The sequence below is a fragment of the Falco peregrinus genome, chromosome 1 (assembly GCF_023634155.1).
Source record: "Falco peregrinus isolate bFalPer1 chromosome 1, bFalPer1.pri, whole genome shotgun sequence".
Taxonomy (NCBI): domain Eukaryota; kingdom Metazoa; phylum Chordata; class Aves; order Falconiformes; family Falconidae; genus Falco; species Falco peregrinus.
This window is the reverse complement of record NC_073721.1, coordinates 24,280,945-24,305,726: the sequence shown is the minus strand read 5'-3', so window position 1 is coordinate 24,305,726 and position 24,782 is coordinate 24,280,945. Positions and strand designations below refer to the sequence as shown.

The 24,782-nt window shown below is 42.2% G+C and overlaps 1 protein-coding gene across 10 annotated transcripts in view; it reads left to right on the top strand.

Moving 5' to 3' along the window:
* ARHGAP22 (Rho GTPase activating protein 22) overlaps positions 1-24,782 on the top strand; it is a 150,114-nt gene that overhangs the window by 90,893 nt on the left and 34,439 nt on the right. For 7 of the 10 annotated variants that reach the window (XR_008745405.1, XR_008745404.1, XR_008745389.1 and 4 more), the window contains one exon: positions 15,466-15,642. Coding sequence is in view for 7 of the 10 variants with exons in the window: in XM_055793559.1 (XP_055649534.1) it covers positions 15,466-15,642 (177 nt within the window). In the remaining 3 variants the exon portion in view is untranslated. Of the gene's footprint in view, positions 1-11,373; positions 11,673-15,465; positions 15,643-24,782 lie in introns of those variants that run through there. The other 3 variants (XM_055793564.1, XM_055793563.1, XM_055793560.1) reach the window with 3 other exon arrangements.

Below are 24,782 nucleotides of genomic sequence, written 5' to 3'. Positions count from 1 at the left end.
CAACTTCAAAGGAGGGGGGTGCTCTTTAATGTTGTGGGCTTGCTCTTTGTATTCAGCAAATGGAGCTGCTGGGGAAAACGCCATGTGCAGCAGACAAGTGATGTGGCTGCCACTCCTTGGAAGGGAGTCTATTAGCTGCTGCCTGAGAAGAGCAGCCCACACCCAGCAACCTCAGGATACCTGATGGCTGCCAGTTAGGTCATTTTGGCATGATGACCTATGATACTTTCGGTGTCTGCTTGTAGTACGCTCAGAGTTTCTGTCTGTGTGGACCTCTTGGGGTGGCCATGATAAAGGCAGGATCTGGGTCTGAGCTCTGTTGCCTCTCTTGCTTTTTTCTGTCTGTGCCTGATTGTTTTCCTCCTCTGTTGTGTCAGGGTGGGTGGTTTTGTATGCATTAGGAAAGTTGAGAGAGGCTATCTCAGTGAAAGGAAGCGTTCAAGCCATACAATGCTGTGGCTTGAGAGGAATAAGGGCCAGGACTGGAGATGAGGATGCTCTGCTTCTATGACAGTCATGCTGAAAAGCGGCCATCATGATTTTGCTCTTATATTAATATTTTGTCCAGTCAACCATACATCACCAGTTCAAGCTAGCAGGGCTAGCAGGGAGGGAGGAGGAGCTGGATAGTTCTATCATTAGATGAACCTAGTAATTGTGGTGGTGTGTGGCTTTACTTCCAACTCTGAAGCCCAGGCAGTGTGACCTGACCCTTTGTGATTTATTAAACTCCTCATCCACATATCTAGTGGATGCTCCAGTACAGGAAACAGAACAAAAACCTCATGATGAGGCAGAAAAGGGGACTTGATAACGATGTTATCTCTTGAACTGTTGAAAGCATTGTTTGCCAGGACTGTTTCCTCAGCTAGAAATCAGACTTTAAAATCCCTACAAATAAATTCATTCCATAGGTTTGAGATGCAGCAAGATGCAAGCATGTTGCAATGAGGTATCTGTGATCAAAGCAAGGCATTTGAGCAGAGGATGAGCCCACAGGCAGCCTGGATCCTGGTTGTGCACTCTGCCACTTTGAGCAGTTGGAGACTCCAGGAAAACAGTGTGCTGGACTCTGTGAGTCTAGAAGATAGGAAAGGAGATGGTATGGCACCATGGAGACATGTCTGTCGTTCAGCATGACTCCCAGAGCCATGTGGGTTTGGTGCAAATCTCCCCCATCAGTATTAAAGTCTGAGTGGAACTGGGGCTTTATCCAGCCAGTATCTAGGCTTTTGTGGGATCCAGGCCACTCTCTCCACAGGGCTCTGGGATTCAGCAGCCAGAAAGGCTAGCGCTGCCAAGAAGCGTAGTGCTTGAGAGGCAGAGTTGGCCAACACACTGCTGTGCCTCTCAATGAGCCATGCGTATGGTGCTGAGAGTGGTGACTTCAGCTCACCAGTTAAAGCTCTCCAAACAGAGGAGGTGCCAGGAAACCACTTGGGCTGCCAAGTGAAGGAACAGCTTTTTGAGACGCAATACACTCCTAATTTCTAATGTGGCTTTCCCATTTTGAGAGCACTGCTTTGGTGAGAAAGTGGCCTGCTTTCCATCCTGTGCTGAGGGAGCAATCTTCATGCTGTTCAGCTTGTTCTGTCATTCTTTGCTTTCTGCTTTCCAGGGCTGGCACTGCCTTTGCAGTTGCACACAACCAACCTTCCAAACGGTACTCCTTGCTTTATGACAATCAATGTGTGATTAACCCAGGGTGCCTGGATGTTGGTAGTTCTGTTTTTTTCAGTCCGGGCTCTGCTAGTGGCTAGCCAATACCACACTGGAAATAATTTAGTATCTCAGTTCTCCACTGGTATATAGGAATTGCTCACTGTGGAATCTGAAGGGAAAGCACTTCCCCACTGATGCACAATATAACCTTGGAAAGTAATTTTAACCTCTCTGTGCCTGTTCCCCCTAAGCACTAATGTTTAGTTCTATGTGACAACCATATTCCAGCAACGGAACTTTTTTTAATTTGTATTAATTTATTTGCTGATAGATAAAGCATACACTGAAATCACTTCCACTTGCATATACTTGTCATACGACTCTTTGCAGTTACCGTGGTGTCACTATTCCTTACCTGAAAAAGGCAGTCTGAGCTGTGTTGGACTTTTTAACACAACTGGACTGGATGAAGGTGATCTTTGGATAAGGTGTCTTAGGATAAGGTATATAGTATGAAGAGCTTTTTTTGTTGTCTGCCTCCTTCTGAGAATCAGCTTTCACTCTTATTTAATATCAACAGGTTTAGAATATCTGCAAATAGGAGCTTACAGAGGTTTAACTATGCATTTGCATATATGCTGACTCCTAATGATTGTTTTTATGTAATGCTTTTGTGCCAGACCACCTAACTTAAACTAAATAAGGCAAGAGAATCATTAAATCTTCTCTTTGGAAGACTGGAGGAAGTGTGTCTGTTTGGCAAGTGCTTGTGGATTTGCTTTAGAGACTATAGACTGTGTTCTCTGTAAGAGAGAGGTAACTGGCAGAGGTCAGATTTTCAAGGCAATAGTTTACTGCTGTCCTGTTTTCTTGCTTTCACATTGTGGACCATTTAAATGATAATGGTAAAAGGTAACCTTCTGTGCCTTTAATGCTGGGGCAGTAAAACTGTCTGCAAGCTTATAGCTGTGTTATTTTTTCCCTCTCTTGATTTGTATTGCCTTTTAGGGACCTTCAAACTCACCTGATTACTTTCAACAAAAGATGGGGAAGGGAGGAGAAGGAGGTGTTTGCCATGATCCTCTGATTCCCTCTGTTACCTGACTGGGCCTCAGAGAAATCATAAAACCATCTGTGATTTTTTTTCCAGCCTTGCAGACCATTAAACCAAATGGTTCTTCCATTTCCCAGCCTTTTTCTCCCCAGCTCCCTGTGTACCACAGCTTCACTGCAGATACATAATCCATTAACTGGAAAGCCACTGTTTTAATGTAATATTAAATAGGCAGCAGGTCAGCAGGTGTCCCCAAGGTAGGGAAGACAGTATGCTGCTGGCAGCAGCTGCTGGCTTCAGGCTTATCAAGATTTCTTTGTTTTGAAACAGAAGCTGGAAGGGCTTTTTAATATAGCATGTCATTGGCTGAGCAGATCCTGGTTTCTGGCTGTTATCCTGCCTTTGACTGTAAAGACAAAAATTCTCATAACACGTGCTGCCTGCAACGGCTGCATACTGTTCTGTGCTCTCAAGAAAGGAGCAAGGAGAGGGAAGAGGCTCACAAGGCAGATACGTGTGCCTTACTCATTTCCTGCTCTCATTTTTCTTGGTGGACCAACTAGACTCAATGTATCTGTGGAGCAGGCTGACTGAGGTCAGCATTATCAGAATGGGCTTTCTGCTTCTATAAGCATAAAAATACCCAAATACATTGCCTACAGAGAATCTTCCAAGTGATGAGGCTGATATTCCAGCAGTCTCACTCAAGTGTTAGTTCTCAGTGGCCTAAACCTGTGTAAATAGATCTAATTTATATATTTAATGTCACTGTGGTAAAAGCAGCTAAACTGGCAGCCCTGGCATTTCTGTTTGAGTAGTTTATCACAATGTACATTGAGCAAGACTTCTTTGTTCCTTGGGATAATAAATTAATCTGCTGTATTTGAACATAAAATATGTTAATGTCTGGGTTTCCCCAGAATATGTACGTTCTAAACTGCCATGTGTAAACTGCATGTGGTCAACCTGTTCTGTCCTGTTATCTGGTACTTGATTCTAAGATTAAGGATTTTTCATAAAGTAATGTTTCTTGCTCTAGAGATAACTGGAGAGTAATTAGAGAGCTTGGCTAGCCAGTGTGAACATCCGTGCTGCAAATATCCTCTTGCACCAGGAGGAAGTTGCGCTATCACATTTGGTTCCTCTACATACCTGTGTGAGACTTCAGGGCTTTTGGGGCAACTTCCTGAGAGTTGTAATGTCTCTTGATCATTTGTCTCTCTTCTGTGCTCTTTTGTGTAAATTATTTTAGTTTGCCTTGTTAGTAAAGAGACTCTGTCTTGCTGTGACTGTGATCTAGCTTTGGTCAGCAGCCTTTGTCTGAAGCACAGCAAAGACCTGTAAATTATTGAAGACCATAAGATGGTTTGAAGGACCTTCTGGCAGCACAGTGTAGCCCTTAGTAGGTGGACAATGTGATTTGCTAAGAAAATGTGCTGTGCATGCTGGCATAGTGGAGAAGAGGTCTTCAAATACAAGAATTTCCCTTCTGCCAGCTAACTATTCTGGAGGGACACTACCAGGACAGAGTATTTTTGCTACAGTGTCATGCAGATCTGGTAAGACCAGCAGAAGTTCAAGGATTTCTGCAGGAAGGAAGTCACTTTACTGGAGTCCACGTGCATCAGTACTGAGATGTACAGACCGGAAAGGTCATACCAGCTCAGAAACAGGTTGCTGTTGTCTGGATGAGCTGGACAGAAACAGGTCAGTGGCTGATTGCTTTGGTGCTGGTGAGCTTCCTGCACTGTGGGGAGTGGAAGCTTACAAGGCAATGCTTGAGGCAGTTCTGTTGTGTGTGATGAAAATTGTTGATAGTCTTAAAGTATAAATGGACTTCTACAAGTAGTCATCCTGAACTGTGCTGTGGCCTCTCATGATACGCACCTGAGCTTTATTGACTGCCTCTACCATGTAAAGGTGACTATCTTAGCTTGTCAGAAGAGACACTACCCATGTACAGGTCTTTGGCCTATCACAGAGGACACATATAAGCATGGGATGCAACAGAAGAGGGTACAGCTGTAGTATTTCAGTATAGAATAATGGCAGTGAATGCTGCAGGCAGGACTTCCACTGGGAAATCCACTGAGTCTCAGAGAAAAGCATCCTGTGCAACATTCCCTTGAATTTCAGTGGGAACAAGTCCACCAGCTGAAGACATCTCTCAGAATTTGTTTACCTGACAGGCTCTTTTCATTTCTTGTTTAAATCTAATCTAAATCAGCATGTTTCTGAAAAATGAGGTTACATCTGCTAACGAACAACCACATCAAAAGGAACCTTCATGGATTTTTTGATAATGCTATTAACTGGGAAGAATTTGCCAATTGCCAGTGGGTGGAGAGAATCAGAATTGATTTTTCTAAGCATTGTTCTGCCAGCAGTTCACTGACAGTTGTCCTAAAGCACAAAGGCTCGAGGCCCCCACTTTTTGCATCAGCCCAACCTTGAGCACATTAGCCATCTGCAGTTGTGTTCTGAGCGGCTGCAGTGCTGAGCCCAAGTGACAAGTATGAACTTTCCTTTCTGCCAAAAAGCACTGTTCACATAATGAAGAGTGCTATGTGTTACACAGTTATGTTTAGAAGATTCATTGATTACCTAATGTATAGCTGGATACAGGAGGAGACTTCTATAAAACTCTATTCCGTGCAAACTATAACAAGAGTATGTATGGACTTGTATCAGAATATCCCTGAGCTCTTAAGTTTGCATTTCAATCAGTATTACTTCCATCCACATTGTCTCATCATTTATAAGGGTTTTCTCCAAATTTGTCAATGTTTTGCCAAAGGCCTACAGTATATTTTCTTTTGCATTTCAATCCCTTTTCTGAATTAATGAAACAAATAGCTTCATTTTTGTAAAAGCAAAGTCTGCAACTGTTGAGTCCTTAATTATAGTCCATTCATTTGCTGCTGCCAAAACTCTGCTTGTAAAGCTTCAGTCATTTCACTGAAGAAAATAACAATGTTTGTAATTGGTTGGCTTGAATTTCTGCAGAACTCTATATTCAGTCTACAGAGAATTGGAGTCTTTCAGGCTCAGCTGAAAGCTCTGGTGTCTACAGCCTAAGCTGTAGCAGCTGACAGCTTAATTTCCATTCTCCCTAGTTTAAAGTCCAGAACATTGGCTAAGATGGGAGACACATAGTCTTTTAAAAATACGGTGAGGATGTCTTCGGTTTCATGGCAGACTAGGTGCAGGGGGAAGGAAAAAACAGGCTTATGAGGGGTGAGGAGGAGGAGAAGATAGTTGTAGAGAGACTTAGAAGGCATGAGAACCACTTCATTCCTGTTGGTGAGCAGACCTGGCAAATGTGAGCACAATAATTTCAGAGGAATGCAGAAGTTGGATATTATCTCTCCAGCATAGAATTATCAAAGAAAAATAGATCAGACTTTGCCACTCTGATGCTGTGGTCAGGATTTAAAATTTCCCTCAACTCTTGTCGTCAATGTTGAAGATTTGAAGAAACTTAGAAAATTGCTTGTGGTTGCACGGTAATGCGTAAAAATTATCCAGTCATTTTCAGATATTTCAAAGCATGAAGTATCATCATCTTTGGTCAGGAAGGAATTTCCTCCCTTATAATAGCGTGTCAACATAACCACAGTTGGAATATATAATTTGGTACATTCATCAGAATCACTGAGCGCTTGCTGCTTTGGAGAGCCACATGGAACTACGTGGCCTGCTTTGCTCAGATGTGCCACTGTTTTCTGAGTCTTGTACATACATTTGTAACTTTCATTGTGCCCTCATATTCGTAGTTGCCTTAATTTAGATGTTTCCTGCAGTATGTCTTGTAGGCGCAAGCACAGCAGGCTGGCCTGAATCACCTCCCTGCGAGTGTGTGGCTTCTGCTGGCCTGAGAAAAAATTCATTTCCTTTCCAGCCAAACCAGAGGGCAGTGAAATGACCAGGAGCTCTACGTAGCCCAGACAGTTCCACACTTCATCACTATTGAGGGCTAGGCTCCTTGTAACTTTCTAGATCTGAAATACATTGAGGAAAGACTGCAAGGGTTAGTTCTCTGGAGTGGAAAAAAGAAGGATAAGGGAAAGCAGCCTACTGTTTGTACAAGGCTGTCTATGGAATATGCTGGGGAAAAGGTTCTGCAACCATTTCTTTCTTCCTCTTGTCATCCCCACGTGCTACTACCACCACAGATTTGAGTTTTAATGCAGAGTTAGGGTCATCTTTTGTGAGGGGAAAAATGGTTTTTGTTTTCCCTGGTGCACCTGTAGAGAGGGACAGAAGTTGTCCTTTGGTCGTTGCAAGACAGACATTTCATGAGTTGAACAGCTCCCTAAGAGCTGGTGACAGATTTTGAAGGAAAGTTTTGTGAGCTCTGGGGCTCAAGTCTGTGCAAATGGAAGGAGCTGAACCGCAACTATGCCTGAACTCCCAACATCTTCAGGTTCTTTTCCAGTAGGAACTTTGTTTTTCCATTGAGAAGCTGGTGCCAAGATGGCAGATACCTGTTGCCTGCCAGGCAAAACATTGTTGGTGTCAGCAGAGGCAGCACTATACCCTAAATTTGTCTGCTTTGTCAGCAGATATTGCTATAAGAGGTAGTGACCATGCCATTGCACAGACAGCTCCTCCTAAGAAGCTGCTTCTATCTCTGTTATGATCTAGGTTTTGAAGTGAGCATGTTCAGTCTCCACAGTAACCTCCTATCAGGAAACACTGAGTCAAGAGCCACAAGGGTTTAATTGAGCAAACTGTCACTTGTTTGACAGTCTAACCCCTGAGGCATATGTTAGACATAATTAGAATAAAATATCTAGTCTAGTCTAGAATTCACACTCGGGATAAAATGCACAAGTTAAAGCAGAGATGGAGTGCTGTCATGCAACTTCTAGCAACTGCTGGTGCAATAGTTGCTCCTTTTGCCAATGTTTGTTGATTGATTCTTCTTTGGAATAGTTCTACTGGTATCCTAAACTAGCTGTGACCATGTTAGAGAGATTTCATCTCTTGCTGCTAGCTAGTAGAAGCTGATACAAAACCCAAAGCAACAAAAATACAGCTTGCTTGTAGGAATACTATATGGAGTTGGGGGCATGTTTTGCAGGCTCCTGAAACCTCTCTAGTTAGGGAGGCAGCATGGTTGTTGTTACTGGCTGTTCCTTTTACAGGGCAAAAGTAATCATGGGCAGAAGCTGAAGGGAATGGGGTCTGAGCTGTGTTGGTACAAGGAAGATGTTATGTCCTTGAAAAAAAATAATGTACTAAATAGTTGCATATTATGTCTGGGCTTATCTCAACCCTAAATATTGGGCTGCTGTAGTAAAAGTGGCCTTCCCACATTGTGAATTCACCTTAGCCAAGTTAAACTGTACTTTGTGCTCACATTGAGTACCACATCCCAGGCAGCACAGTAGTCTCCTCTCTGAAATTTCACATCATTGAAAACAAGAAGGCACAAGAGCATTGGAGTACTATTACAGTAAATATGTTTTTAATGTCAGAAGTGTAACTTAAAAATGACTGAATCTTTTTTACCGAAACTTCTCTTACAGTTCAACCTAAGGCAGATAAAGTACATTACTTAAGCTGAATTTTTTTTTTTTTTAGACTTAAACATTACAAAACACTGAACACCTGTAAGCAGGTTTTATAAACAGGGGGTTCAAGGTGGAGTTCATGTGCAACACTAGTTGCTTTTCCTTTAAGAGTACTTGAAATTGTTTTTCTCCCTTCCTCTTATCTTGCATCTTTTTTTCTGTTTGCTGTGGTTCCTGGAGTGTGACATCACTTACCAGTGTGTGGCCTACTTGGAATATGGGTTTGTTTATTTTCAAGGTTTTGGTTTATTTGAAGTGATTGGTGGCCTTAACCAGTTCTTCAGTTTAATTAATAGATAAGTCTAGAGTAATACAGCTCACATATTATCAGGAAAGGCATCTCCAGGCAGGAGAGTCAGGCTAACCTGATACAATTTTTATGTATAGAAGACCAAATATTAAACCAAATCTTCATTCCTTGCATATAGTTTTAGTAGTCATACACTTCATCCTGACAACTAAAATAGAGCACTAGCCTTTTTAAGGGTTTTCTGTAGTCCATGTACCAGTACAGAGAAGCTGTAGTCCCCCTCTTCATGTTAAGTCTTGTCAGAATTTTGCATAAGAAACCACAGTTCTAAGATGTAATGTCACTGTTGGCGCTATTTTAAAGCACTTCAATGGTATCCGAAATCACAGAAGGCATGGGAGGGGACAGCAGATCACAGGGCCTTTGGATTAGTTTATAGGTGGCAGTGGCTTTGGAGTGTTTGCCTGCCTTTGCTTTATTCTCGGGGATGAGGTCTAAGATTTGGACTCTAAAAATCATTTAAGCACTTCTGAAAATCCTCTGCAAGTATTTTAATTGAAAACTGGATCATCGTCTACTTGTAACTGTCATTAAAGCTGGTGGATTGAAAAGCGTTTAAGGAAATTAGGCGTTTATGTTTGACTGAAAAGTCAATGAGATTTTAGTGCTTGCTTGTAAATCCTCCCTGAAGAAAATTTGAACTGTGCCAATTTATGAGATGAATTTACTTAGTACACTAAAAGGTATTTAGGATTTCGCTTTCCTCATTGACACAATCAAACGGTAGTTGAATGTTAGAATCCCCTCAAGCCCCTTCCAAACTGGAAATAAAACACCCCTCACCTACAAAAGTGCATGTTTCTTTAGGTAAAATTGCCATTATGTTGTCCACTGGAACTGAAACATAATACGTTTATTTTGATTGAAAGCTTGTTTCTTTTACTTGCTCTCCAGACAATTGCCAAACCTCATTTTTTCTAAATTTTATAAGCTTTTTAAGTTATGATCATGTGTTTACTCTCTCAGCTTCCAAATCAACTTCCAGCTTGGATATCCCATATATAGATGGGTGGGTTGGTGGGGACAGATAGATACAAATACATAAATCAGGGCAAGCACACATCACTGTTTACTGTACTGCTCAATTCATCAGATCATACCCTTGTAGATCTTGTCAGTTTTCCTTATTTTTATCTGTCACTCCTTGACTACTTGAATTTTTTCTTGCTGTTTTTTTCTGTTCTCAAATAGCTTAAATGGAGCATTTCAAGATCAGTTTTGTATTTACAGCAAGTTTCTCCTTTTGTTAAAGGATCACCCAGAAAAAAAAGCAGAAAAGCAGTAGTTACTGGTTGTAGCAAAGTTTAAACTGCATGCTGACGGCAGGTTAACCCAAGATTCAGGTATGATAGACAGGGTCTATCTCCAGCATTCAGGCTCTGGGAAAGCTGTGGTTGGGGGAGAGAGTGCTCAGGATAGAGGTTCAGTATTAGCCAGAGTCAAAGGCAATGAATGGAGAAATGGGAGTCGGTTTCAAGTGATTATTCTGAGCACTCTTGATGACCCTTTGTTTACTCACTAATATTTCTTTTGTCTCTTTTCATAATCCAAAGATCAAAACTGGGGTTTTGGTGGTGAGGTTTTTTTTCCCCTGCTGTGCAAGATTCTCCCCAGTAGAGCTGCTCTTAGTCTGGACAGAATTAATCTACATAATTTTTCACCTTCTTTCATTACCAGGGAGGTCTCAGAGCCCTGCATCTGATACTCACCTTTAAGACAATCATAAAAAGCAGATCAGGGAAGGTGAACCATTGCAAGTTTTTTTTCAGCTGTGGGTGCTCATTTTTGTCCATTTGTCAAGATCTTTTGTTACTGCTTGTCTGCAGTCAAAGGCTTCCTGTCACTACTTGCTTTAGTACTGAGGGCAAACATGTCAGCTGGGCCTTGTGTTACCCACCAGCCACCCCTTTCATAATTCAGCCTTAAACTGCCATTTGCCTCCCCGTGTGCTGCAGCAGCATGCATGTGGTCAACTAAATTTCATTCTTACTGAAAATACCACTCTACTATCCACACCAAAGCAATACAAACATGTAAATATATACACATGTGCCAGTATTTGCAGTTGTGTAAATTTTCATTAGAGTTCATATAATGGCAACACACAAGCACATCAGTAAGCAGAATGATGTAAGAAATGGGCAAAAGGCAAACCAGATGGGGGGGTAGAGGGAAGGGAAATGATCTGGGAAAAAAAAAAAAAAAACCAACAAAAAAAACCCCTGCCAACTTCAGCAAAGTCTGACAGCAGCTTTACTTGAAAGTAGAAGGGTTCCTCCTTCTACATGCAATGGGGCAGGAACATCTACTCGGAAGTCCAGTCCTGTTCTCCCTGAACTTCTGTTTCCATACAGACAAAGGGGATCTAAGGCTTGGTTTCACAAATGTGGATCTTAAGAAGGTGAAGTTTGTGTGAATGAAGTTCAAGACAAACAAAAAAATCCAACATTTCCTCATTGGAAACAGGTGTATAAAGGGAGAGATGCAACTGAATGTGTTACAGGTTCTTTGAACAAGAACACAAGGTGGGACTAGTAAAAGTAGCATAATGGCAGCCTTATGCTTTGCATTTTCCAGTGAATGCATGTTAGACTAAGGATGATCAAAAGAGGAAGAATTTTCAGTACATAAGGTCCTGCTGCTGTTGCAGCACTCCATCTGACCTTCAGCAAGTCACTCAGCCCCCAGTCTTTCAGTATTTAATTTTCCCTGTCGTGGAGCATGGGGGCGAGCTGAAAGGAGGGCTGTTACTAAGGATTAGGAGATGGCACGTTACTCTGAGGTGAATGCAATACAGCTGACATCAGCAGCAGATGGCTGTGAGGCCATATGAAATGCAGTTGCACAAACCACATGAGCAGACGGCATATGAGAGCAATTCTGCTAGCTTTAACTAGTCTGGGCCTGGGAGAGAGAGCATTTGTGCAATGCAGTTAGAGGCCTGGAGCTATGCTGTTCCCTCAAGGCAAAAATACCTACCAGTGTATACAGAGCAACTTGGAAAAGGTACCTGGAGAAAGAGGTGGCAAAGCATTGAAGTCAGCTGGGATCTGCAGCCCTTTTGATGGTGAGCAGTAACAAAACAAGTCTCTTAATCTTTATAGGCTGTTACATTTATTGTATGTACTTGTGTGGTTGCTGTTGCTGTCACCTTTCCCAGTCTTGAAGTTGTTTGGTTTCTGTACACTTGGGAAGGAGGCAAATAGTGCTGCCAACTTGCTTTATGGATGGGGTGGAATCCAGTGCATCTTGACCAACATGCACTGGAAATCTGCAGCAGAGCAGGTGACTGAATGCAGGATCCTCTGGTCATAAGTTAATGCTGAAGCAAATGGACTATTCATCCCAAAGTTAAGACCCCTGCTTCTGCCACGTCTATTGAGGTGCTTGCACTCTGTGTTTGCAGACAGTTTTATTTTTCCTCTGGTCTGGAGGTGAAAATAGCTTTGAGCAGAAGGACTGGAGTGTGTTCCCATGGCAATCCTGAGCTACACACAGTTGGTCTCTGAGGTCCAGTCTCTTGTATGGGACCTGGATTAAAGATGAGTGAGAAGCTCTCTTCAAGGGAATAAAAAGCCCTTGCCTGTGTTTAAAATCTTTAGCAGAGTGTTCCTCCCCATTACAGTGCTGAGTAGCCAGAGCACCGTTTGATTCAAACAGTAGAAGCAGCACTTGTGCACTTCAGGGTTAGTCTTAATGACAACCATAGTAAGGGCTGGAGCTCTGTTAGTGGCAGAGAAGAGATTTGAATGCAGTATCTGAATGTGAATTTCATGTTGCTGTGAGAGGCAAAACTAAAATTCTGTACCCAAGTGTTTCTACGCAAGAAAGTTTAAAATTGTTTTCCTAAAATAATTCCTGAAGACTAGGGTGTTTGAATTGGTACAACATTGCATTGCCAACTCTAATCTGAGACCCATAACAAGATCCTGTTTGGGTCTTCGCCCAGAAAAGAAAGCATCTGTGAATTTCAGGCAAAATTCTAGACTTCTGAAGGTGTATGTGGTGTTGTTTCCTTGGGTTTTTTTTAAGATCTAAGTATTTGAATTTAGCTGTTTCTCATTCTTGTGTTTAGTAAGACTCAAAACCTGTTGAATATTACAACAACATAGAGACACATGTCTGAACTCTGCCCTTTAGGGAACTCTAGTTCTGCTTGTTGCTTCAAGGATGTAGTGAAAGGAGCCAGACGTGTGAAAAGGAACATGATTAAAATGTTATTTAAAATAAATACCTTATAGTTGGGTCTGCATGCTCTGCCACTGCATATTCATGTCATGCTAACATAGGCTTTCTCTAAGAAGCAATTCTGAAGTGCATTCCTGTTTCTAAGCTAGCCTCTGTGTGGAGTTGTCTTCATTTGCTTGTATTTATGTGATAGTCACTACTGGATCTCCCACAGGCAGCTTTGTAGGGTCATGACCTTGCTCCTATTTAAAGTTTCAGTGGGGAAAGCCAACCACAGAGGAGCTGTATGTAGTTTTTGGCAGAGTCTCAGGTCTAGTATATACAAGAATCTTTTTCCCATCCTGTTTTTACAGACTTCACATATAAATGTTTTTTTCCCTAAATGCCTGCATGAAAAAGGCCCACAAAGGTTTAGAAGGCAGTTGGCTGGTCCAAAGTAACACCTTAGGGGAAGGGAAGTTGTCATGTCTCTGTGGCACAGTGATTCAGTAGGAAGATGCTGAGACACCATTTCTGCAGATGTCCAGTAAGAAGTCATCTTCATCCTTCCCTGCTTATTAGGCTTTATATGGCAATCTTTGTATGGGTTGGTTCAACTGTTCTGACTAAACTTGCAGTCTGTACTTAATTCTAAACTAAAATTCTGGTCCCTTGTCCTTCATGGCTTGAGATGGGCAAGATCTCGGCTGGATCACTTTAAATTTAAGAACAGGATCTGGGTTTTACCTTGACCAAGCTCAGTTGTTAGGTGGTGGTGTGACCTATAGAGTACATATTTTTTTGAGACTGTTGCATTCCTTTAAAGAGCTAGCTTGAGCTCAGGCCATCTATCTACCAGATGACAGATCCTGAACCCATGTTTCTGATGTGTGCTAAGGGCTGTGAAAAGCCTTTCTTGCTATATTTCCTGTAATACATTTGGTTGTGAAAAGGCATGGCAATAGGTCTGCCAGGTAAGGTACCAGAACGACCTCATGGCCTCTGCTTTTACCATGAGGCTGAGTATGTTGGTAAAAGAATTAGTCTTTGACAGGAGTTTCACAGACTGTAATTTCCTGCTCTGACAGTTCTGTATGCAAAGGATGAAGTGTGTCCTCCTTGCAGTGGGTCATGGTGGAGCATTGATCTATTCAGATGCCTGCATCCTAGCCTTGAGCTAGAGAGCTGTTCTGCTTCATGTATCTTAAAGAATACAAATCATTCAGTAAATTAAAAATGGGAGGCTGTCTGAGAGGTTACTATGAGGAAAGAAGCAGAATTTGGATTCCTGTAGGGAACAAGCATCATTACTTTTGTTTCTTAAGCCGCATGTCTAGTCCCAGATAGCTGTTGTCTCTCTTCTTTACTGAAAGATTGCCTCAGTTTCCCAGTTCAGTGAATTGCTTCTAAGAAAGCCACAAAATCCTTCCCAACACATCTCATTTTTCACCCTTTGCTTTGCAAATCAGCATATGATCCATGAGTATGTCTAGGCCAGGAAACAATTAATAGCAAGAAAAAGTACTTCCTTGGCTTGCGGGCAGCTCCCAGCTTGCTCTTTTCCCCAGATTAGCAAGGATTTAGGAAGCACATTCTGTGTATGCTAAATCAGTTCTGCAGAAACCACTGCATACCATCGTCCTACTCTTATCTCTGAATTCCATGGACAGGCAATCTCAGCTGCTCAGTGCAGCCTGGCAGCTTTAGCTTGCCAGTAGGTACTGAAAGCCATGTAAGCATGGCAATGACAGCAACACAAGGGCTAAGATGTTATCTCTGTAGCAAAGCCAAAGGCAGTTTCCATGGTGATGGAGAAACTCCGTGCCACTAGTGCTGCAGCTGCTGTGTTGGACAGGATTAGTAGCCTTTTTTATACAGAGGCTGCTCTAATAAAGCTTTTATGTATTTATGTTGCCCTCATTAGGTTGTATCTAGCTCTGGAATATACAACAAGGGGTGAGGGGAAGAATTAAAGTGACTGAAAGGAATGCTGATCTAAAAAGGAAAAGGGAAAAGAAGGGTGAAAATGTTGTAAGCCTTGGAGTATCCACAAGTGACAGAGGTATATGACAGCTTAAGTGCAGAATACATGGTATTCTGTGCATTTGACATTCTGGTTAATAGCTGTTAAGCATTAGCTCAACATTAATAGCTCCTAAAGTTCTTATTTCAAGTGGGAGAGTTAGATTCATATCCCCAAGTGTTAACTTCTCTCCAAAATGTTCCTTCTGAATTGGATCAAAAATCAGAATGGGTCTCTTTTTCTATATTGAGACTAGAGATTCCCAGGGACTGAAAGAAAGTAGGTGATCTTCCGACTTCTGCATCTCAAGCACTAAAATGTCTTATGATTCACTTGGTCCCTCTTTTCAGTAATAATTTCTCAATAGCTCAGCACAGGTGCATGGAATTCATTTTGTACTCTTCCTGTAGGGTCTTACAGCCTGTGGTTTCACTTATTGCTGGGACAAGAAGTGCATCTCCAGCTTTCTACACTGGAAATGTACAATTTGCACTTCTGCTTTGTTCTTCTACCAGCCTGTGCTTTGTGGGTGTTGAGTAGGAACTGTGTGTAAAACTGCTCGATTCAAATAATAATTCAATCATTTTTACCTCAGACTTCTGGTGGTTTTAAACATTGATTGCTCTCTTCTGAAATGGATGCTAAAAGAGATTTTTATTCCGTCTTTCAGGTGGTGCAGGGGACCGGGACAAGATGCCTGTCAATCACGAGGCTTTCCTGCTCATGGCTAATTCCCAGAATGAAATGGAAGATTGGGTGAAAGCCATCCGACGGGTTATATGGGCTCCATTTGGTGGAGGTATTGCAAATAGCTCACACGCACATAAATTAAAACATTTGCCTCAAGGTAAAACATATTCTTGTGATACTAGGATACGTGTAACACTGTAAAATCAGTAAGATGCCTAGATAAGCTCTGGATTGTCTGAAGTGTTTTGCAGCAAGGTGTTTGGGTTGATTCTTAATTTATTTTATTTTTCCAGAAATTGGAAGGGAATTGGGAGGGGAGGGCACATCCAGACTGTATAACTGGCTCAGTTGCAAATGGGTGGTGATAACAAACATATTGCTATCATCAGTACTCAGTTTTTTTACAGCTAATTATGAACTATTCTGTGGACCTTTCTTATCCTTATGGACCTGAAGAATCATGTCCAGCTATCTCAATTTTCTGCCACAAGGGCAGATGCCCATTTTTACCCTTCGTACAGCCAGAGGAAGCAAAACTTTTCACTTGCCTAATGTAGGGCCCAGTTGAGAAGACATCTACTGGCTTTGGTGGGGATGTAGCCTGAGGAATAACAACAGGGTCAGGCTGAGTGAACACCTGTAAGACAATACAGCTGTTGACAATTCCTGAAGTTAAAATGAACAAAAAATCCAAACTCTTGGTGTTGATATTATACCACAATCTTCAAATTCTCAAATCAGTAGATAAGATAGGAGGTGGTTTTGTAGTTTAGCATAGAACAAGGTTTCACAGATTTTTTTCTTCTGGGTTCGCTGCTGGTGACAGCAGCTACTGGCTTGGTACTGGACACTCTACGATTTGAAATGACTTGTGTGGTACTGATGGAATTCATGCAAATAGTGGTATCAACCTCTTTGGACAGGTAGAGATAAAAAAGTGCCAGATAAAGGCACTTTTGCTTCATTATGCTGAAATGAAGATATTAGTTTTCATGGTTCTAAGGGAGGGAAAAGTGACCTTGATGCAATTGAGGGAGGCTCAAATACCATAAGGTCACTGAGAAGATCCTGTGTTTGTTAGTAACTTTTACCTCGGGGTTTCTGGTTTTTTTTCTTTCCAGTGACACAGTTTTGCGTCTCTGTGTGACAGCATTTGTTTTGTATGGAGGAGATGTAATCTCTAGTGGTGATGTAATTTTTTTCCTGGGTCCTTCTTTCACTTAGCAGAAAGAGTGTATGTACAAAAGGCAGTTTGTACCTGATTCTGAGAGGTTGCACACAATGCTGTTGTGCTGCGGGCAGAACAAGCCCTTTTCACTAGTAGAAACTGGTCTACTATTATTTCCTCTCAGACACAAGTATGTGCTAGTTTTGCTTTCCTTCTGAAGTCCAGCCCGCAGTGAGGAGTCTTCTAGAATTTGAGCTCAGTGCAGGTCCCTGCAGTTCCTCCATCAGAAGTCTCAGAATCTCATAGATGGTACTTCTGTGGCCATTTGTAGTGAATCTTACAGTGTCTATTTACAGCTTTGCTATGTGCATCAAATAAATACTGTGAGGAAAAAGGAAACATTCAGTCATGACAAATAGTACGCGTTCCAGCAACAGCCTCTCAGGGCATGATGTTGTCAGCACTGCTGCTATCAGTGCAAATTTGGCTTCTTTTTTGTTAGTGTTCATGTTTTGTCAGTCTCTTGAAACAGCTCCAGAGCAAGCATCTTCTCTAAAGTATTAAAATAATGAATAACTAAAAATCTTAATATTTTAAAAACAAAAACACTAGAATGGCATAAAGTTGGGGATGGATTTCTTTTTTGTTTCTTTATGGGGGCAGTATTGTCCAAATTAATCTGCTCTTTTTCCGTACCTCTAAACTTCTCTGCAAAGCTATCAGATAACATTTTGTTTTTCCTATAATGAGGCAGATACTCTTATTCTTACATTTGATTCCAGGAACTGGGGCCTTATGAAATATCAAAAAACACAGAATGAAATCATGAGGATGTGGGAGCAGGTCAGTGCAGCGGGCAATACAGCAGTGCAGGGGGGAAATACAGCAGCTGATATTCATTGCTGTTTTCACACACTGCAGATTTGATTTAGTTCCATCAATGTCAGTGTAAAGGCTGCTTTGGCTGTTGGTGAGAGCTGGCTTAAGCCCTGTAGAGGAGAAACACTGCCATTTGCAGGGCTGGTAAGAAATACAATTGTGTGTTGATGTTTTTCTTCTCTCTGTGGATAAAAACTACCCAAGAACATGGGTGCATCCTGGGCACTCAGCCTGGCCTGAGCTCTCTTCCCTAATACTCAAATGCATCAATCTAAAGCTAGCTTGGCTATGTCTGCTTTGCAGTCTAAGTTGCCTGAACAGGTTCTTATGCTATGGTTTCATCGCTTCTCTAGGCTGACTGAAGTGCTAGCTGCTGTCAGGTCTGGTCTTTTCCTACCTTGCATCCATGTGTTCCCATATGTTTCATTGTGCTAATACTAGTGGTTATGCAGCTGTGCAGTAGGAAATGACCTGGCAGGAAAAAAAAGGAGGGAGGATTAGTGTGTAGGTGGACGGGCTACACACTACTCCCAACCCTGCTAACCATGCAGCTGTAGTACTAGTAGTTCCAGCACAATGAAGACATTGGGGAGAGACGATGGGGTGAAGGAGAGATGATGGGATGGAAGAGGGCATGGTTGTTCATTCTGACTTCAACCTAAACATAAATTGGGTTAAAGAAACCATGGAGCTGCATCCTCAGTCTCTTTGAACTTCATAAAGTACAGGAATGTCAATAACCAGGAAATAGTTAAGATACTCAAGCTTTTTTTCCAAATAGTTTTAGCCAGCTTGGGAAAATGATCAAACCTACTCCTCCTCCACCAGAATCAGAGCAGGGCAATTTCTCAGAGTGAAATCCCAGCTTAGCTCAAATGTGGGAGGACAGTAAACATAGCTGCCTCTGTGTTTTAATTGAATAATTTGAACTCTGCTTTGCTACCACCACTAATTGGAAAGCCAAATCTTATCTATCGACACTTTTTAATATATGAAGCTAAAGGGACAGGGGAAGGAATTAGAAAGCAGGCTTCATTATTAATATGTAAATATCCAGCCCTGGAGAAGGTTGATATGGTGTAAAAATGAATTACACCAAGATAAAAGGGGAGGCTTAGCCACACTTTAATCTTTGCTGATGTATTGAAGAAACATAAATCTAAAAGGTTGAGGGTATCTTCTTACATGTTGATGCGGGCACATGAACTGTGTTTAAAGGTGAACAGCAAAGGCTTCTTAAAATAAAACAGAAAACTCTCCAAAGTTGCTGAGGAACCTGAATTATTAATAGGAGATACATTCAGGCTTAAAAACATATGGAATGTGTGCTTTGAAATACACATCAAATGTGGCCTTAAAATAAAATCCTAGAGTTCTTAAGTCTTTTGAAGAACAACTATGATGTTTATGGGGAAAATAATTTCTAACAAGTTTCCCTGAGTTTCAGGCTCCTGAATTCTTGAGTCTAGTCCATCTCATTCAGAGCAGAAGATTTTGTAAACTGAGATTTAAGAGTGCTCTGTATGTTTTACTTATGTCTTTAAGAACAGTTAGTCACAGTGGCTTGATAAAAGTGAGGTTTGGAGCACATTCTGACAGAGGGTGATTCATACTGTTCACTATGATCCTTCTTACCTCTGTGACGAATAAATTTTGTTCTGAGTTTACACCACTAACAGTTTATCTGGAGAATCCTCTGTACCCTACAGTCACATTGTTCTGCAGCTGCTCTTTAATATGGAGTGTTCACAGCAGTGCCACAGTGCTAAATGCAAAGGGTTTGTGGCTGTGGGCTTGGGTGAGAGTCAGCCCGCCAGTGTCCTCTGAAGGGTGATGTGTTGGAAATGTTTGGTGTAGGTGGGGGGAGAGGAGGTCATTCCTCATTCTGTACGTGTACAGTGGGGCTGTACTTCTAGTCTCAGAAATAGAGCTACTTCGAGGAAATCCCTTTCCATCTACTCCTCCTCAGTTGTCATGTCTTACTCATTTTTGTCTTGCATCAGAAGAAAAATGTAAAATGTCTAAGATGGTATTTTTTGGACATGAGGTACAAAAGTTGAGGGGTTTGGTGCCTGAGTTGAAAGCCGAGTGGCATTACTCTCTCTCACAGCCCAGCACATGACCAACACTGCATGAGGACAGAATCATTCTGTGTTAATCTTGTTTTATGTTTGTATTTGTTTTCTCCCGTTTACATATTCTTTCTTCCCATGAGCAGTTCCTTGCTCCTCTGCCAGAAATGCGTGTCACTGCCCCTTTATTTCTCCACTACTTTTCCCTAATTTCTGCTCCTCCTCATCTCAGTCTTTCATCAGTTCTGCATGGAGGGAAGGTGAAGCAGTTGGAAGGGAAGAGATGTACTTCCTTAAGGTAAACACAGAGCACTTTACCCTGTGCAAAGTAATTGTGCTGCAAGAGCTCCAGCAGTGGTTTCTCCATTCGGGAAAAATAGTAACTTTTTAACTGGTGGGCTCTGATGAAGGGTCCACTGAGGGAGCCACTCTACTATCATTAATTCCAGTTCTATTCTCCAGATATATATAAACCATGATATGTGGCTTATTTTTTCTGTGAGCAAAACAGTGCAGAGAATGTTTTTACTGACAACTGGGGCCCTGTGCAGACCATGTCTTGCATTAGGGGAGAGCTGCAAACTAGGGGACAAGTCTCTGCGGTGTAATTTAATACGTGACTCAATGTCATTATGGGTAATGGAAGAATAGCCCTACATAGGCCTAATCAAGGATCCTGTTTTAGATGGGTAAATGTCTTTCAGATAACATCTGGATGACAGCAAAACATGACTGTTTTGAAGGGCCACATATTGGTATTAGATGCATGTCCATGAGGATGCCAGACTCTTTAGGAGCTAGCATGTGATGTTAAGTCTTGGCAGTCTGAGGTTTAATTTCTCCACCTGTAAGATGAGGATTTGCCAGTAAGAGCATCATGAGCATAGAATCACATCAGTTAATTTAAAATGCTAAGATACCACAGTAATGAAGAAGAGGGAGGTGGCTTGTTTTCTGCTCAGTGTGAAGACAGAGAGAAGAATTCTGCTCCCTGTCTTGCTGGAGAGCTCCCCCAGAGTGACAATCTCAAGTAGGATTCCTGGCTGGGCCAGGAGGAGCCCCTTCACTAGGCAGCAGGGTGAGCTTCCCTTGTGCAAGCTCCCACAGGTGTGTGGGGAGTCATGCTGGGTGTTTGTTGTGCCTGTCATGATGAGCTGTTATCTCTGCACAGACAGCTGGCGCCTGATGCTGCTTATCAGTGTTTGCTCTTTGGTGGTGTCTCATGCTGGGTGATGGGCCTGAACCAAGAGAAGAGGAAGACAAAGATGATGGGGGGGTTATGAGTTCAAATATCTTCACAGGACTAGGGGATGCATAAATCATCTATGAGGAGGTGCTGGTTAGCCTTACCCCACGCAAAGGTGTCACAAGCGGAGGTTATACTTGTGGGATATAGAAACTGACACAGAGTAGAGCTAAAGTAAGTTGGGAGTGGATCTTGCTGCCAAAACTGCTTACAACAGAAAAAGTTTTAAGATCTAAGATCTGATTAAGTTGTGGGGTTTTTTTTCTGACTTATTTCTGTCAGACATATCTGGGGCTTCTATTAGTGCTTTATGACCAACATATTTTACCATCATGATGCAGCCTTGAGGTAGGGAAAGATTATTGTTATTTTTTGTAAAGGAGGAATCTGAGGTATTGAGCATCAAGTAACTTGCCTGAGGTCACAATGACTATCTGTAGGACAGATGCTCTGAAGGTATCATGGGATACGATCCTGGAGAGAAGTCTAGGATATCTCGTTGATTTTCAAGGATTACTTCCTCCAAGCTCAAGAACAGGCCTCCCCCACCTGCAGGAAATGAAGCAAAGGTAGCAGGAGGACTGCATGGAGCAGGGGTCCTCAAACTTTTTAACCAGGGGGCCAGCGCGCGGATGAAGTGGCAGGCAGCCATCTGCGGCTGCTTGGTTTCCCCCCCACACACCCCCGGCAGGGGGTGGGGGGTGGGGGGTGTGTCTGTAAATACCGGGGGCCAGATTGAGGACCCTGGGGGGCTGTATCTGTCCCGTGGGCTGTAGTTTGAGGACCCCTGGAATGGATGAACAAGCTGCTCCTGACAAAGCTCATACCTAAAAAGGAAGCATAGAAGAAGTGGAAGCAGAGACAGGTGACCTAGGAAGAATATAAAGAAACTGTTTGATCATACAGGAATGGACTTAGTAAAGTTGAAGCACACCTGGAGTTGAATCTGGTGGGAGCTGTGAAGGGCAACAAGAAGGACTTTTTCAGGCATGTCAACAACAACATGAAGACCAGGGGAAATACGGGCACACTACTGAAATGAGCAAGAGACCTGATAACAAAGGGCATCAAAAAGGCCAAGGTACTCAATGCCTTCTTCACCTCAGAATTTACTGTTAAGATTTGTCTTCATCATTCCCTAGCCCCTGAAGCCAGTGGGAAAGCCTGGAGCAAGGAATACTTCTCAGTAGAGGATGATCAGGTTAGGGAACTTTTAAAGAAAATGGATATACCCAAGTCCATGGGACCTGATGAGATGCATCCACACATGCTGAGGGAGCTGGCCAATGCATGAGGCTACTCTTGATAATCTTTGAAAAGACATGGTGACTGGGGGAGGTCCCTAAAGACTCCTAACTTCAAGAAGGGTAAGAATGAGGACCTAGGGAAGAAAGCTTGTCAGCCTCACCTCTGTTCCTGGGAAAGTGATGGAGCAGACAAACACAGAAATAGTTTCCAAACATATTAAGGTCAAAAAGGTGACCGAGAGTAGTCAGCATGGATCTGTGGAGGGGAAGTTACGCTTGACCAACCTGATAGCCTTCTATGATGAAATCATGGATGAGGGAACAGCAGTGATTACTGTTTGTCTCAACTTTAGCAAAGCTTTCAGGACTGTCTCCTGTAATAACCTCATTTACAAGTTCATAAAGTACAGCCTAGATAAATAGACAGTGAGGTGTATTGAAAGCTGGCTGAAGTGCTCTGCTCAAAGCCCGAAGTCCATCTGAAGGCCAGTCATTAATAGTACACCCCAGAGGCTAATACTGGTGCCAGTACAATGTAACAGTTTCATTAATGACCTGGGACAGAGTACACCCTCAGCAAGCTTGCAGGTAATATTGGGAAGAATGATTGGTGCATCAGACAGTTGTGCCATCATTCAGAGAGGCCTCGACAGGCTAGAGAAATGAGTGGACAGGAACCCCATAAAATTCAACAAACTAATGCAAAGTCCTGCACCTGGGGATGAATAAACCTAGGCAGCAGTACATGCTGGGAGCTGACCAGCTGGAAAGCAGCTTTGCAGAGAAGCACCTGGGATGCTGTTGGACAAGTTGAACATGAGCCAGCAATGTACCCTTGTGGCAAAGAATGCCAACGGAATCCTGGGTTGCATTAAGAAGAGCATTGCAAGCAGATTGAGGGAGATGAGCCTTCCCCTCAGCATTAGCAAGATCACATCTGGAGTGTTTTGCCAGTTCTGGGCTCCCCAGGACAAGAAAGATTTGGGCTTACCAGAGGGAGTCCAGTGAAAGGCCACTAAGATGATTAAAGGATTGTGGCAAGTGAGATACTAAGAGAAGCTGAGGAGGCTGGGCTTGTTTAGCCTGGAGAAGTTTCAGAGTGGATCTTATCAGTGTGTATAAATACTTGATGGAAGGGTGTAAAACTAAAAGCAAAACTAAAGCATGTCAAGGGCAAAAGGTGTTCCTTACTGACTTTTGATGATCCTACATTTACAAGTCAGGTGGCTGCTCCACTTCCATATACAATTTGTAACTTTCATGTCTCTCTAGTTCACTCCTTGTATATAATTCACCTTTAAAGCTGTTGGCTAAGGGCTTTAAGTGACATTCAGTACCAGTGCCCAAGCTTATCTGGGCTCTGAGTGGAGACTATGCAGTAACCTGGTCATTGTGGAGCAGCAATGGGTATTCTCAGAGCACTGTGTTAGGGCTTGTTAGAGACGCAAGTCCCCTGCTACTGGTTTCAAAGACCCCAGGCAGCAGCACGAGTTCTGCGCTGCAATGCTGTATCTCCAGCTGTCATTAACCAGCTTAGTTTGGTTGTATGGATGAAGGATGTAGTTTGGCATCAGGCGGATGGATCTGTAGTACTTTGTTGGTGTGGACAGTCCTGGGCACCAAAGAGCAGGCCTGCATCCAGTGCTGGGGAATGACAGGCAACTGAGCAAGAATCCTTCTGAGTGCCTCTGCTCAACTAGATAGGACACAGAGAAAAACTATAAATATAAATTACTTCTGTTACATATTTAGGTGAGAAGGGTAAAGCTGTTCATGGGATTTGCTTGATTAAATGTCTTGGTTGAGAAACTTCGATTTGATAAAACAAAATGTCACATGGGAATGTTTCCATTTGGATGAAATTTGTGCTACAAAAGACTTTTCAAGCTCAGGGTAGAACTTTTAATACAAGCTTTTCCCTGAATTAATCTTGTACTCCAGAGGTTGTGTAAGCAGTTAAGATGTAAAATCTATCCAACTTAAACCCCTTCCTCAAAAAACAACAAAAAAATTACTTTGAAAAGGGTCTTGGAAAAGAGAAGTTTGCAGGAAGCTCTGATGGATAAAATTATTACAAATATAAGGAGGATTTGAACTGTGCACAGTCATGTGGTTTGAACCAGGAAAAAGAAGCGTTTCATGTAGTGCAAAAATAAATTATGAAACTCATTGTCACAAGATGTGGAAACAAAAATAATAAATGGATTCAAAATAGAATTGGATGAGTTCACAGAAGATAAGTCCACCTGAGCTATCAAAGAAAAACTTCTAGAGGAAGTCATTAGCTTCATATACCTTGTATTGCTAAGAGCAATCCAGCTTCAGAATAAATAAGGCAGGGCTTGTGTTTGCTTCAATAACAGATTGTTTTCTTCTTCTCTTCAGCTAGGAAGTGCCATGGAGAAGTGATGGTGGCTGTGCATTTGTTACATTGTTGGTGGCTACTGCCTGTAGCATGTAGTCTGACCAGTACCACCTCCTTCCCTGGTGTTTTCTCAGTGAGAGCATTCCTGTAATAGTAAGATTCATGCTTGATGTTTGAAAGCTGACAGTCTTTAAAACAGCAATGATTCTCACTGCATATCCTGGCAGTGTATGATTAATGGGACAAACATGTTCCTGTGGTGTTTCTCAGCTTGCAGGCAAGGATTTTAATTTCTCTGTATTAGTCCTTTGATGAGTGTT